The sequence below is a fragment of the Styela clava genome, chromosome 3, assembly GCF_964204865.1.
Source record: "Styela clava chromosome 3, kaStyClav1.hap1.2, whole genome shotgun sequence".
NCBI lineage: Eukaryota > Metazoa > Chordata > Ascidiacea > Stolidobranchia > Styelidae > Styela > Styela clava.
Window position 1 is genome coordinate 1,727,444 of NC_135252.1, and position 16,181 is coordinate 1,743,624.

The following is a 16,181-nucleotide window of genomic DNA, read 5'->3' on the forward strand; positions in this document are numbered from 1 at the left end:
AGCATTGAAAATGTCTTTGTGTGAAGGCGTAGGTGTGATTGTATACGAAATTAAATAAAAACCATATCTTCATGTAAAGAAATAAGTACTTATAGATTTATTTGATGACTTTTTATTTTTCACTAATATGGTTTTGCCACTTTAAAGAAGTAATTACAAAAAATATTTGTTTGCAAATAATAATCACTAACGATACATTTTCTACACAGATAATTTGATTTTGTAATTTTTTATATGATCTCTTTGAAATATTTTTACGGATTACAGAGACTGTAACGCCGGCTACGTTTTTTTTATACAAGTTTGACGCGTGCGTTTGCATATTTAGCGTCTAATATAAATACCGGCGGCGATACTGGGTGCTCACTATAAGTCATGATTAAGATCGCGACTGCCGGATCTGGAAAAAATATGGAACTTATCTCCGCAAAGCTCAACTGTACCAGATTATCCACTGTTTTGAGATTATGCATAGCTGTGCTTGTTTTGAATTTGCCGACGACGAACGGAGAAGATACAAGTCCTGTCATACACGAACTGGATTATATTCCTGATGTTTCTGAATTTAATATGCAAAATAAAAGATTAAAACTTGAAAATGTTGCCATAACACCTGCGATTCACACTAATACTGCGAAAACGCACTACATCGACTCTTTTTTAAATCAGGTGGATAAACCAGACTCACTGCAAACAAAAATGTCAAAAGACGAGATTTCGCAAGTTTATAAACATGACATTTCAAGTAATAAACATGAGCCGTCAGTTAATTCAAATTCAGTTTTACGATGGTTTCCCGAAGCAACATACGCAGGAAAGTTAAAGAAATTGGGATTGCTTGCGCAGTCAGTAACACAAACTATTGGAAATGAAAAAAGGAAGTTTATTGCAAGACTGAACGGACTGCTACCTCATATTTTGCGATTTGGGAACAAGCAATCAGGTTTTTGCATCTTATTTTGTTTTTCATTTTATATTCATGTCTGCTGACATTAATATGCTGCAACGGAGTGGTGATGACAGGCCATATTACCGAGCAGCAATAGAACGACTATGAAATCTTTTTGATCAGCCTTCTATCAAATATTATTTTCGACCGCCGAAAAACTTGTGACCGAAACCGAAATATAAACTAGAGACAAATTCGTGGTTCATTTGCCTGAACTAATTAGCAAGTTTGAGATTATGACTGTGATTATGTCAAATCAGGAGAATTGATGAAAGCAGGGGGTCGAAAAATAATCTTAAGATAAACCATTGTTAAAATGATATTGACCAGCATAAAAGTGACCTTTGCTCGAAGGACAATGTAGAACGAATGAACGTAAATATTAGGTGCATTCAAGGTTGACAATAAAAATAATTTTGCCAAAAGTGTGAACGTGTAGTATTCAGTAATTTCCAAAGTATCAAGTAGCTACTTACAGATAAAAGGTCGACGCAATATTGACGAAAATAATGTTGATTTTATAATATGCTCGGGCAGATAATATTTTGTTCCTCCGGTTAAAAATAATACCAAACATCATGCATACTAAAAATCGGCGTAATGGTTATGCTCTGAGAACGTTATACCAGATCTTGCATCTAAAAATAAATAAACATTCGGTTTAGTTGAGTTGAGTGAATTTCATTCGTTGGAATGTTACATTCTAGTGATCTATTGATTATGTGCAACTACCCACTTTGTTCAGGGCAACGTTTCAAAACCAGGGAAAAATTGCGAAAGAAATTTGATTTTCTTGGAAGGGAAATAGCATTTTCACAAATATTATTTAGGTATTTAGTATAATTTAATACGTCTTTATGGATATATTATTATAGGTCATTCAAGGTGTGCGAAAGTCGGCGTAGCACTAGCTAAGACGTTGTGCGTAGCACTAGCCAAAAGGATTAATTAAAGATTGAAAAAATAACGGAAACAAAATTTATAGGTGTAGTCAAAAATAGGAATTTGTCGAAAAGGTTGGTTTCGGGTTCTCCTGCGAGGGGACTTAACAACTTTGTGCTATTTAGATGGGTGGTAAAGACGCGTTTATGGATTGTTAAATGGTGCCCCAGTATGTAAGTGACTAACGAACTGAAGCTTGCTCAGAATTTGCTGGTCTCTGAGCTTTGCGCCGCATCTGAACAGCATTAGCATTCTGGTTTCATGGGGAATAAAGGGCGCTGCCCACCCTACTTACTCGATACCATCGTTTCGGTCCATTGTCAAGTCAAAGTAATAAGCCATCGCTATATTAGTGAACCCTAATAAGCCGCCTAATGACGATGTCGAAATTCGACTAGGTGCACACTCTGACCTAAAGTAGAAAAATGTCTTTTTGTGTTAGATTTGCATTTTTGTGGTTTTTATTTTAAACGGTTTCATGTCATAAGTAATAATAATGCGCGTTGACTAGAAAAATTCTCAGAACGAAGTATCGGATACTTCTCGTATCTTCCACTATCTGTTTAAGGTCGTCTTTAACATGACTAATAGTGTAACATTATTAACTTCGGATTAAGGGCAAAGATTACAAGAAATGAGAAAATTATATTTTTTTAATTCTAACCGATGATTACATTTTATTGTGAACATGTACAGGCGAGTAACATGAAACATTCGACGAGTTTAGCAAACAAATATATTTATTTACCTTTCATTCATAAACGAACAAGGACTCGTTGATACATTAAAATAAATTCTGAGAATGTTTGATTTCATGGAAGCGCTGCATCAAATAATTTATGCAACCGTGCATTTTTTAAAGTATATTAGTCATCATTGTATCAAACGTAAAACACTGCACTAGGGGTGTCCGGGCAACACCTAAAGTAAACTTATCCCTCAGATTAATTATGTCAATAAATTAACGAGGGATTACATGAAAAATCATGTCATCGAATACACCGATGGTAGAGAGAAGGGTTTTTCTCACCAAGAAACCACGTCACTGACTTAACAATATGATGATCAATATGCTGAATAAGCAATGTAAATACACAATTCTTAAATTAATATTGAAATTTAAATTTTTAGATGAGGCAAGCACGGTAACCGAATCCAGAGATCAAGTACTAAATAGAAGTAGACGGAGTAGTAGTTGGGGAGATTTTTGGTATGACGACGAAGATTATGAATTAGATTATTGTGAAGATCCACCTTGCCCCAGATGGTATGTCAAGTATTTTTTGAAAATAACAAATAAAATACGATTATAAATAAAATTGCAATACGACTATGTTTGACGGGTGGTTACCGCGAATTTCATAGCGAACAAATGTCCATAACAAATTGAACATTACTCTCAATATATGGTAAATTCCCAGACTATTTTGAGCCAAGCCAATACTCGGCAAATTACAATACCAGCAAATTACCAAAAGATCATTTTTAAGGTCGGAATGGCACGGACACGGATTGTGCAATGCAACTTGTGGCGGAGGAAAGCAATTATTAGTTCGATATTGCAATAACTCAAACCCTGATGAATTTCAAGGTGGTTGTGATGGCGAAAGTACAAAATTGGAAGATTGCAACATGCAGCCTTGTCCAAATTGGGCTGACTGGCGACAAGTTGATAAATGTAGCACAACATGTGGGAAGGGAATCGCGAAATATACAAGGTGAGAACATAGTGTAGAGAACGCCGAAATATTGATTTTGCTATTCCCAACCATGTTCAAAGGTAAGTGACAATAGCTTCCTGAATTCAAATACATTTGAATAAAACAAAATGGAAAGCTCATTCTAACTTTACATTGATTTGATTGAATTTTAACTACTTTAGAAAGTGCCTATTACAAGGAAAAGAAGTTGACGGGTGCTTGGGCGCCAATGCAGAATTCCGAATTTGTTCTGGGAACGAGTCATGCCCCCCAGAATGGACTTCGTGGTCTCGGTTCAGTCCATGCACAAAGACTTGTGGATTTGGAGGAGTTCAAGTGCGGCGACGATTATGTATTGTTGATGGAAAGCCAATAAGAAGGAAGGAGGTAAGATCGATACTGTAGTCTACGATTCAATCAAAGATTGTGATAGTTTTTCTCGTTCGGCTATGATGTTCCGTATTAAAGTCAGTATTCAGGTTAAAATTAGAAAACGACTCGTTATATTGTTTCAAATTATAAAACAACTCACAGATGCGTAACTTCTTGCAGACACCTTGCATCGGTTACTCAACTCAGCAACGACGATGCAAAGGAATAAATCAATGTCCGCCAAGATTTTCTCAATGGACCTCTTGGACAGTATGTGACGCGATGACCTGTGAATCGACCGGATTCCAAACTCGTTCAAGGAGTTGTGTAGGACCTAATGGAAGAGTGTTATCAAAATATAGAATGAACTGCAGTCCAGGTAATCCGACGAAATAGTTACATTACTTTGTAATCAACTCATATAAATATAGTATTGAAGGGCGTTTCCATATAAATTTCGAAACTTGTTAAAGTGCATAAATTTGTTTATTATTATTTATTACTTTCAATAGCTGTGCAATAGCTTTCTATAAAGCAATGTGCATTTTTACCATTGAATTGAAGCTACAGTCATACCCTAATTTACCATTTACTTCCTGGTCAGATTTTTGAAACAATAGAATAATATTGTTATTGTGCGAAACAGATTGTCAGTCACGCTCGATTTTTATAAAAGCATATATATATATATACTTCGTGCAAATTTTGCCGCGTCAAGAAGTTCTACTTGTTAACGGCGTTTACCATTCATTTCTCTCTGCTGTTGCTATTTATTTTCATATTATTGCGATTTAGCCTCAACAAAATCACAAGATTTAGATTGCCGGGTGCCACTGTGTATTGGCCACCATGTATGGTATTGTCGCGTATTGTGAATTACTGTAATTATCATGTTGTTTAATTAATTGTGGACCATTACCACGTTATTGAACTTAGTGAATTTGTAATTTTAACAATGCAGCCTACTTGGATAAACCGATCAAAAATATTCTCCCAGTCGTTATATTTTCTTTGTTCATTAGAGGAAAACAATAAAAATAGGAATTATGTTGTAGGATCACAGTATATATATGTTTTGTGCGCCTTTATCGGTTTTTATTACAAAAGTCGATATGTTTCTTCCAGATATTTTTGAATTAGTGACTTGCAATCGCACATTCACATTTGTGAAGCACAAAAACTGTAATTATTTCTTATATACACACGAAGTTTACTTATATTACCTATTCTTTATATTAGTTTTAGGGATATGCACAGCTCGATATTCGACTACTCCGACTGTTTATATACAGTGGATTCTCGCATTTCCGTAAAAAATAATAATAAAATTTTAAGCGAGGACAGATGTTCTCCAGTTGTTATAACTTAAACTAATGCACACATAAACAAACTTTTCTTATTCCTCATGCACTGATTCTTGACTTACTGAATGAAATCAAGTGATATATATGTACTATTTCTGATCGATATTATCTTCCACAGATCAACTTTCAGAGCAAAGAATATGCCGAACGGAGTCTTGTAAAAAGTCTTGCACAATTGTGATTGCTGATTATGCGAAGTCCAACAAAACCATACCCAGTCGAATGTACAGCGCCCCAGTAGCAACGTAAGTAGACACCCCGTTTAAATAGCAATCAATATAAATGTCTCCATTGAATAATTTAGTGCCAACATAGGATGCTTATGTAATTAATGTAATACATCAAAATAATTTGATACCAGGTGGTCTCAATGGACAGAATGGAGCGATTGTAGCGCCACATGTGGACTTGATGGAAAACAAGCGAGAAGTCGAATGTGCTTTGGAGTTAGAATAGAATCTAAAAATGACACTGTAATACTGAAAGAAGACAAGTGAGTTTATATACATTCATTATTTGAAGACTATCGAATATTATTCCGGAAAGTGATTAGATTATTCACGGTATTATAATGAATTGGACCAAGAATTTGGACCCACGTTCTACTTATTTGCGCACTTTTTAGTCAAACTTGGTGGATTTCACTCTTTTGTTTCTTCCTCATGTTTCTTGAAAATATATATATATACTGATTCCTCTGAGATTAGTTGGTATAGCGGAATTTAAACTATAAATTTATAATCTTTAAGGTCAGTATACCAAACAAAAGGGACATCGCGCTAGGTAATTACATTAAAATTAGAAACTTGAGTACGTGGAAGTGCCCTGGCCTCCTCACGTTTATCTCGAATGTCAACAATCCAAGCAGAGTTTCACACATGATGTAGAACTCACCACTGTCATAATAACAAGATGTTTATGTTTACAAAATAGTTATGACCGTTCCATCAACTGTAGCACAATCCGTCATTGGGTTTCACGCCTAATAAAGTTGGGTAGTACCAACAAACACTCATACGAAATATGTAGTTTTGGTATATATTAAAGATGCAATTCTGTAAACAAATTTCATATAAATTATGTGTGAGTGTGTAAGCGTAAACTTTTCCAGAAATTTTTCGAAATTGACCGCCCAAATCTTTTAAAAGAATCGTAAACTATTTACAGATCATCAGTAGATAGGAGAATGTTGCAAATGTCCATCAATTTGTTAAATGTCGAGACAACGTTTTTGTTTGAATAAGTCAACAGGTTAATTTAAATAAATTTGGATCAATTCACACACTTACACTTTTGCTTTCCACATGCCAGCGGAAATTCTGTGCTCAAAGTGTTTGCTCGAGGATTTTACCTTGCGGAATTCTTTTTTGCATATAGCTGCTCATATGTTCCGTTTTAAAGGCCGCTGGCTGACAATCGATTTTTTATCCGGAACGAACTTATGAAAAAAAATATATATACACTTTTTTTTTAGTACATATTTATCGGTAAATAGCGCTGAGTAATGTTATCTGAATATTGTTCAAATATATACACGCCAAAAGTAAACGGTGGAATTCAAATCTTTGACGTTCAATATCGGTGTGACTGAGTTTAACTTTGTTTATTTTGTACACAGCACGTATTTATTGTTACTTTTGAAAAAACCGGCTGTGAATAATGGATACGTCGAAAATTATCTTTTTAGCAATATAAAAAACTGCTTCAATGGAAAAAAACTAAAATAGATAAACTTACGACACTCTTTAAAAGAATGAAGTAACCCAAATTTCAATTTGTCTGACTAACTGATTTAATAATATCTAAAAAAGACATAATTTATAATGGCATTGTGGTCATAGAATCAGATATTTTAACGGATCAAGTACACATTGCATATCGATACAAGCAAAGGATAATTTTTTATCTGCATTATGTAAGACATTTTGTTTTATTAGATCTTGTGAGGGAAAAGCAATTGAAACTAGAGGTTGTCATTTCAACATTGGATGTCCGCACTGGGATTCCTGGGAGAAATGGGGAACTTGCACTAAAACATGTGGACTCGGGGGGAGACGGAAAAGAAAAAGACATTGCGTGATACAAATGTAGGTATAATATATGATATGTTAATTGTTTTTACCACTATCTATCTACATTTGCGACTTATTCTTTATAATGAGAACAATATTATGGAAGTAATAATTAGAAAGCACGTAATTGAGAACTCAGTCATATCAACCAAAAGATTTAATAAAAATAATAGTTTTTTTTATCTGGTTTCAGATATGACAGATTTGATATCGGCGAAGTAGAAGAAAGCAGAAAAATATTGAAAAAAACAGGTAAATTTTAGAATTCAAATCTACCATTTCATATCAATTTTCATTATTTCCTAATAAAAACTCTTGATTTATCAAGTTTCTAAAATTGGAATGTCATCCAATAGTTCTTTGGCATGTCTTCAGGGGTCGTTTTTATGCAAATCTCAGATTATCCTAACTAAAAATGAATACTTTGTACCATCCCATGCTTTCCCTAGAATCAATTCGTTGAAATGTAGATCAAGTTAAACAGAAACGGGCCAGATTAATAGGATTAGCTAAACGAAAGGGTAACTTTAAACTAATTTTAAAGTAAATAATTTGATCAAATATTTTCAAATTTCAATTTAGTTTCGTATCAATTGCTGCCTCAATGCATTGTACACTCTGACACCCGCAATATATATTTAGAACTTTTGATTAGTCAAGTACGATTATCGTTGCAGCACCTATAATTGTTGAATAAGATTTTGTGAATGAAAAATAAATTTTGCGACAAAGACAATTTGAGAACATCGGCCAAGTGCATGGTGTTGTCCGTGTTGCAATGTCTCCAAAATATACTTATCCCCTGTGAAAAATATTTCAGCAATGTTTAAAGCTTTCGCAGATCATACCTCTAATATATTATAGGCATAACCTCTCATGCGCATTTTTCTGTATTTAAAAATGTCGAAGTATGAAGTAGAAAATATAACATTTCGCAGACTAGATGAGATAAATGCAATTCATTTCTATTTGCACCGAATAACATATTTAATTTTTTTCAACTTCAAAACAAGACAAACCTGCAACTTGAAAAACAAGACAATCCTGCTTTAATCCATACTTAAGGATACCCGTAGTATGTCCACCAATGGCGACAGAACAACAACCACATACTAATTGAAGTGGCTATATACTATATAAATGTCTAGTTAAAACCCGTTCAAATATGTTTTATTTTCCTTACAATATCTGGATTTGAGAGTTCGGTGCGGCATGGTATATTCAACTTTGAATAATGAAGCACATATTAAATTTTTTTCTTTAAAATTCAATTAGATAATGGCGATGCCGAAGAAGGTTCTGGAGGAAATCAATCAGAGTCAGACTGGGAAAATTTGCCCATGGTGATTATGTTTTCGGGAGGTCATGATCTTTACAGACAGAGACGTAATGTGTCCAGAGTAGGTACGTTCCAGCGTCCTAAATTTAAATGATATGGAGGAGATTTATGTATCCAACCTCTATACACAGATTTCTCTGAAGGCTAATTATTTTTGATTATTTGGTATTCAATTTTTCCGTGATGGCTTACTTTTCATTAAAATCGATGTTTCAGTTCAAGAAACATTGCCTTATTTCTATAGTATGTCCGGTGAATGCTGATATACTTGTTTTAAATAATTGATTTGCAGATCTTCTAAAACCACATTGGTGTCCTGACGGCTTTCACGCTTCCAAAGTTGTGTCGCCTTGCAACGAACATTCGTGCCCACCTAGATGGAGTCGTTGGCAGGCGTGGAGCGAATGTCCCGTTACCTGTGGGAAGGGTCAAATCCAGAGGTCTCGAAGATGTATTGGAAAGGGTAAGAAATAAAAACATTAGTTTTGTGAATTTTTAATGGTTATCATGAAGGTATCATTTGCATCATTTGCAATTCGTCAAGTATTAGAGCACTTATCTCTAAGTTTGTGCTTTCGACTCAACTGCCATCTATCGTGGGTTTGGTGAAGTGCTATATATATATAACCAAATGTGCGTAGGTAGCTCATGCATGCACAGCTAACTAATTATACATATACAGCCAATGTCATATGCACGTACAACCGACTAGCATACATACACAGCCATTCAAGTGGAGTAACTAAATAGCAAATATAGTACCCATGCATGTATGTTCGTGTCATTGATATCATAATGTTGCTATTTGTTCAATCAGCAAGCCACCGTGGGGGTGTTGATATGCTTTTGGCATTATTCAGCGTGCTGCCTAACTATACACACAGATTCAGCCCTTTGTGATGATTGAATATATAGGATGTAACACCATATCACAAAAGCTCGTCGCCAATATAACGAGTAATGTGCTAGTAACAACAATAACATCAAAATTATTTCTTGAACAAACTGTTTTTGGTCATAGTTAGTAAATTCGCGACATACTAATCAAACTATGAATACGTTCCATTTTGCTACAAGTATCGCGAGAATACGTTTTGTAAAGTATGGATATGCTCGCTGACGAAATGTGGCCGGGTTCTTTCGCTTGCAGTAAACCAGTCTTGGACACGCAATGGACCGATAGACCGTTTTGTTATTACTTATCGATCTTAAGATCGGTAAGTATATTGATAGGTATTTGTATGTCTGTGTGTGTGTGTGTGTGTGTGTGTGTGTCTGTTAGATGAACGCGATATCTCGCGAATGCGAGGTTGAATCTGCTCCAAATTTTGCATGTGCATACATCATATCTCGGACCAGAAGCCTATTGATTTTGGGTTGATTATGTCGTATAATTAGCGAGTTATTAATTAATTAGTGATAGGACACACAGTGTCACTACGGAGTAAGACCACTGTTTTGGGGGATCCCCTAACCTCCGATCGATAAGTCTTCGGTTTCCAACCGAATTCTAGTTATGATGTTGATGTGAAACAATCGCTTTTCTCTTCAACTACTGAACCAATTGTTTTGGAATATTTCGAGTGGTTAGAGCTTGTTGTTGTCGCTATTACTTTTATTTCTTTCAAAAATATCTGTGGGCTCTATGGAATTTGTTTTTCACTTTGAAGTTTTGTGCGATGACGTAATAAAAATTAAAAATTGCGTGCCTGATCACAACTCAGTGATCTAGTGGTCAGACTACCGGTACTGTAAAAGATGTGAGACTACTTCGTTTTGGTCTTCATGTTAATATATCTGAGCATTGCTCTTTTGTTGGACATATGGATCGTTTTTATTATAATGTTGTTGTTGTTCTTGTTGGTGTTTTTCCTCTTATTGTTATGAACAAATCGCTTTTCTCATCAACTACTAGACCAATTGCTTTGAAATATTCAATGGCATTCGTGTCCATATACTTGAGCATTGCTCTCTTGTTGATAATAACAATAAGTGACTTATCACAGGTGTAAAGAAGACTTACTGGATTACAAATTTGAATGATATTCAAAATGTGATCTAAACATTGCTTAAATTTTGTCTATGCAAAATATGTTTTAACAAAGGACAACGCTCTAATGTCAAAAACACGTTCATACATGCAAACAAAATAGATTGGTTTTCTATGTAGGCTACATCACTTTAGTGGCTATATATGTATATTGAGCCGGATTTATATGCATACCATTGGCTGTATATACACATTTCATTGGCTATATATTATAATACATGCAATTATTTAGATGTATTTGCATATTGTGTCTGTGTGTGTATGTCACGTTTTCAACCACGCTCGAATTTTGAAATGAATGAAATAACTTCGTGCTTTTATTAAAAATATTATTGTACCAGCTGCTAGGATTATTTACTATAGCGCTTAATCGATATAGTATAGTATAAAATAGGAATAGAAATTGAGCTATGAAAAGTCCAGCTTCTTGGTCTTGTGATTATCCAACAATACATCATAATTGTATATTCCCCCATACACAATGAACTAATAATGCGCTGTAGCTGCATATTCTTGTAGTTATATGAAAAATATGGTTTTTAATGACGTGCTTAAATTGAGCTAGACAGATATTCACTGATAATTAAATGGGCCAACGAATCGAATTTGTGAAAATGGTTTGCAAACGTATTTGATGGTAAACAGTTTCTACATAAGCACCGGTCGTGTTGATGATAAAATGCTTCAAAAAACGATTTTTTAAATTTTCAAAATTCAAAAATTGACTCGCTTGGAACAACCGACGTCCGTGGCCGAAAAATAACGAAATTCTTTGATACCGACAATAAATCAACTGATTTATACCCCTTCCTTTCACATCCCCATTCTTGTTCTTTGCTATTTGAGAAATATTTCGAACGGCTTCAAATCGAGGTTACTGACAACAATAACTCTATTTCAGTTAATCGAAGACTTGATCTCATGTACATAATTTTATGTGCTCAGTCATAACCTATCTGAAGGCTTACTCTTATAATGCATTAAACGAGCTTAACTCCGACGCTTCCGTCTCCTGCAGGCGTCAGCGAGGGTCCAATCTGCCAATATTTGATTGCACTCAATCGGACCTTTTTCTCGATTACTAATCAACTCACTTATTATCCGCCCAACACTGGAGTTACTAGCGATAATAATTAGTGTATAGTATTTCCGTCACAGAATGCTTGTGCAAAACGCAGTCAAGCCTACATTACATTAACATTTTAGTCGATAAAGCAAGTTTTAGTGCAAGTGATAGTGAATATTACCTCGATTTGAGATTATGCACTTTTCTCCTCGAAATACCGAAGTGCATAATAATATTCCCCGTGTATGAGTGTGTGCATGTGTAATTCATCAACAACTCCCTTGACTACGAGGCTTTATTTCAGGGACCTGTCACGGAAATAAATATGAGTTTCGCGCATGCTATCGACCTCCTTGCTGGGGAGAATGGAGCCCATATACACCATGTACTTCCTCGTGTGGAAAGGGCATTAGGACACGAGCGAGAAAATGCAGAGGTGCTACGGCAGCGGTTCCAGGATACGACAAATGCGAAGGTTTAAATAAAGAAAGCATAACTTGCAATATTCAGGTATTTTATACTATCAATGATAACCCGGATCAATGAAATGAATGAAAAAAAATTTGAAAATTTTTGTCCTCTGTTTAGGATTGTCCAAAGTGGGAAGAATGGAGCACATGGGGTAAGTGTTCTGCGCCTTGTGATGGAGGAACAATGATGCGAACAAGAAAATGCGCCCAAGGAATTTGTAAAGGAAGAAACAATGATGTAGCCAGCTGTAATTACCAGGTAATAAACTGCAATTTTGTATCTCGCACATGTGCTTACATTGCCATAGGTTTATGCATAAAATCATTCATTGTTTTGATATATACCAATTCAGCCATGTCCATACTGGGATCAATGGTCTACATTCTCCTGCTGTAGTGTTACGTGTGGAGATGGCGTGAAGACAAGAAATAGGATATGCAGGCATGGAAAACAAGGAGAAGGTGGTAAGTAGTCACCAGATGACATAGGCTACAATACAATTTTCAATAGCTTCTGCTCATGATGTACTTTCGTTTTATTCGTAGGTTGCCAAGGTCCATCCGACGATGTTGAACATTGCAATCCAAATCCTTGCAATAAAACTGTGGAGCCACCTCTAAGTTCCTTTCAGTGTGGAATAAAGCCTAAGAAAGAACAAGAGCCTATTTTGAGAATTTTCAATGGCAGAGTAAGTGAAGTTTGTATCTATAAAAATACTACATGCAGTTATCTCGACAAATTTTCGTATTTTATTAATGTATATACATGAATCTGTGGTTTAAAATCGGAATACGTTTAAGTAATGGTATAAAATAATCGGGTAAACATAAACGCGCATATTTGTGTGGTATTTCTATTATATGTTACCACATGCACCACCAAAGTGTTTTGGCCAATAGAGGAAAGTGCGGAAGATTGGGACACTATTTATTTGCATCCCTTAAACCCTATAACCTGTACATGTATTTGACATGGTGGGGATAATGTATAGAGGGGTAAATGTAGTTTTTATTCAGCATGTAAGATATTCCCCAGCAACACAGATCTTACCACTAAAAGGCTATAAAGTGCATTGGTGGGGCACATTGGGACGCACACGGGGCAGTCTATTAAATTCAACGAAATATGTCGTTAAAAATTTACTTACCTGTTTGCTGCGTCCAATAAAACAACAAAAACCAAGATTCATCAATCACTGCCGAAAGCAAACAATTTACGCTTTCAAACGGACTCTGAAAAATATTTTTGAAAATGGAATGTATTTCATATTGGGCCATACATATAACATAACGCGTCTTTAGAACCACAAGCTGTGTCAAACGTCGAAACACATACTGATTCCGATTTTGTTATGAGAGATGGTTCCCCATAGTGCCCCATGTCCCACCTTCCCCTATTTACTTGAAATTTTTTTTTTCCTTGTAGATCTCGGGTGATCATGAATGGCCTTGGCAAGTTAGCTGGCAGCATTATACATGTATGGCGGGATTATACGATTGCAAGTGGGAACATTTATGCGGAGCAACCCTGATTGGACCAAAATGGGTTGTGACAGCTGGTCATTGTATCGAAGAGTGGTGGGTATACCTTATATTATACCTTATGAATGACCAACTTATTTTCATGACTACGTCATGTAATATTTATTAACACGTTCATTTTGCTATCCCACATGACGGAAAGCGGATTGCTTTGACCGCTTCTTATCCTAATCTAAGGTGTAGAATCCTAAATAAAATTTGTGTATTATTATAATACCCCAGAAAATTTATATTCAACATTTTAAACAATAATAGTTTTTATTGCAGGCTTTACAGGGTTGTACATGAAGATCCCGGCGAAAAATGGAGCGTCGTTATTGGCATGACTAAGCTTTATACAGATGGAGATAGATACTTTGTCAGACGAGTTTTTCTCCATCCACATTATGAATATAGAGGAGTGCCAAGAAGTATGTACATCTTGAAATTATAGCTAGAATTGAATCATTCACTGTAAAATCGAGTGCGATAAAACATGATTTTTGTTTCTACTAAACTTATCAAGTAATTGACGGAACCAGCAACTACATAGTTTCGTTATTGGTTTGATATGTGATTTGTTGATGTGTGTTTATACTAAGCTATCTTATTAGCATGAAAGGTGAACTTTTTACAACGTTTTACAGATGACATTGCTTTGCTGAAGTTGAGGGAATCAGTTCCCCTCACAGATAATGTAATGCCTGCCTGCTTGCCAGAACACCACATCCCGCAAGTTGATGATGAATGTTTCATTACTGGATGGGGAAACTTATGTAAGTTTTTTTTAAGTATGTTAAGAAATATAACGAAGGTTCTCGGAAATGGAAAGTATTTGTGACTCTCTAAAGTACGAATACATCATGTTACCTTGGAAAAACATTTCTGGTTGAAAAATTATGCGAGAAACTTATATATATTCTTTTTTCCGACAAAGTTAACAGTGACTAACTTTGTAATTACAATGTTACATTGTTCCTTGAATGAATCATTCATTATTTAGCTATCGCTGTCCTGCAAATAATATAACATTCATAGTATTATCTTCTACAATTATCATCTGCTTATATGTTTGTACAGATCCGAGGAGAAATTTATCGAGAGATCTTTTGCATGCGAGTCTACCATTACTAGATTTCAAACAATGTCAGAAGCTTGGTGATCTTTACAACACGTATTTGAATGAAAATTGGCACTTATGCGCAGGAGACACAAAACGAGATGACGGAGCAGATTCATGCAGGGTAATTATTCACGCTGTTATATTGGTATTTTTTTAAACATAGAAAGTTATTGTTGTCCAAGTGTTTTATATTTATATACTAGAATACCATTAAGTAAAATATTTATTTAGTTAGATCTTTTGTATTTCAGGGTGATTCTGGTGGCCCTATGGTATGTGTGCGAAACGGGAAATGGTATTTGACTGGCATAACATCGTTCGGATTTAAAGAATGTGGCACCAAAGGTCACGCTGGAATATACGCACCTATGAATGAATACAATGAATGGGTCAGAAACACTATTGAAAATTATTCGCACAATGGATGCTAGTAGGAAGAAGGAGTTCATACGTCAGGTGCCTAGATAAATAAATCTATGAAGCATCCTATGGAAACCATGGAAGAAGAAAAAAGATTACGACAGGCGATGTGTGATCAACTCCATCGGAAGAAATAAGTCTATACTGAGATCTTTGTTATGTCAAGCAAATGGGGGAAATTGATCCCATACTTATTAAGTATATAGGTTGTTTAAAAATCATGGAGTTTAATAAAGACTCGCAGGGATAACACGTCGCGTCATTTTCACCCATATACACTGGATTTTTGGTTGGTAGTTGTTTATTGAGTGTTAGTTCCTAACAATATTGATAAGCGATTTTTTCCAGTTTAAAAACTAAGTATAAAAAGTACAATTTTGAATGAAATGCATGCATGAGAAGCAAATGAAGTAAAATATATAGATGGTAATGTAAACAAACAAATCTATTTTAAATTGTTCCAATTCTTACGTCAAGCTCAAACGTATTTCTACCTCTCATAAATATATCCATTTTGTTTTCTGCACAACTTTCTCCTCACCTGAGTCATCCTATTTATTTGTATATAAATCATATTTTTATTGAACTGTTTTAATATTATTTGTATTAGTTTATACAAATGCAATTGAATTCTTTGTATGATTTTATCATTGTTTTTCTTTTGTATACAATTCTGAAGCTTTTTCTGTAAATTTTGCATTTATGTTCACGACAAAAATAAAAAGGGGGGGTTGGGGTTGAAAGGCTCCGTAGGTTTATGGTATATTTGACTTTTGATTGTACGCTGTTTAAG

General features: G+C 35.0%; 1 protein-coding gene across 2 annotated transcripts; it reads left to right on the plus strand.

Annotated features, from left to right (window-relative positions):
* The first annotated feature begins 231 nt into the window (after positions 1–231).
* LOC144420943 (uncharacterized) lies at positions 232–16,080 on the plus strand. Of its 2 annotated transcripts, none has more exons than XM_078110808.1 (20): positions 232–943; positions 3,023–3,158; positions 3,382–3,609; positions 3,774–3,978; positions 4,126–4,342; positions 5,446–5,572; positions 5,689–5,820; positions 7,265–7,414; positions 7,593–7,651; positions 8,675–8,803; positions 9,031–9,201; positions 12,159–12,364; positions 12,443–12,583; positions 12,678–12,789; positions 12,871–13,013; positions 13,751–13,902; positions 14,134–14,276; positions 14,493–14,621; positions 14,926–15,089; positions 15,220–16,080. In XM_078110808.1, exons 1-20 carry the CDS (start codon positions 376–378, stop codon positions 15,397–15,399), a joined length of 3,492 nt encoding a protein of 1,163 aa, XP_077966934.1. In that variant the 5' UTR covers positions 232–375; the 3' UTR covers positions 15,400–16,080. The 2 variants fall into 2 exon arrangements, with proteins under 2 accessions (XP_077966934.1, XP_077966935.1); XM_078110809.1 differs by having other exon boundaries at positions 4,144–4,342.
* The last annotated feature ends 101 nt before the right edge of the window (positions 16,081–16,181 follow it).

What these genes read in the sequence shown, in the direction of transcription:
- LOC144420943 (XM_078110808.1), top strand. Translation starts at nt 376, where the DNA reads ATGATTAAGATCGCGACTGCCGGATCTGGAAAAAATATGGAACTTATC. An exon ending in TCGAAGATGTATTGGAAAGG is followed by an intron (nt 9,202 to 12,158) that starts GTAAGAAATAAA and finishes GCTTTATTTCAG; the next exon opens with GGACCTGTCACGGAAATAAA. An exon ending in TACTGGATGGGGAAACTTAT is followed by an intron (nt 14,622 to 14,925) that starts GTAAGTTTTTTT and finishes ATGTTTGTACAG; the next exon opens with ATCCGAGGAGAAATTTATCG.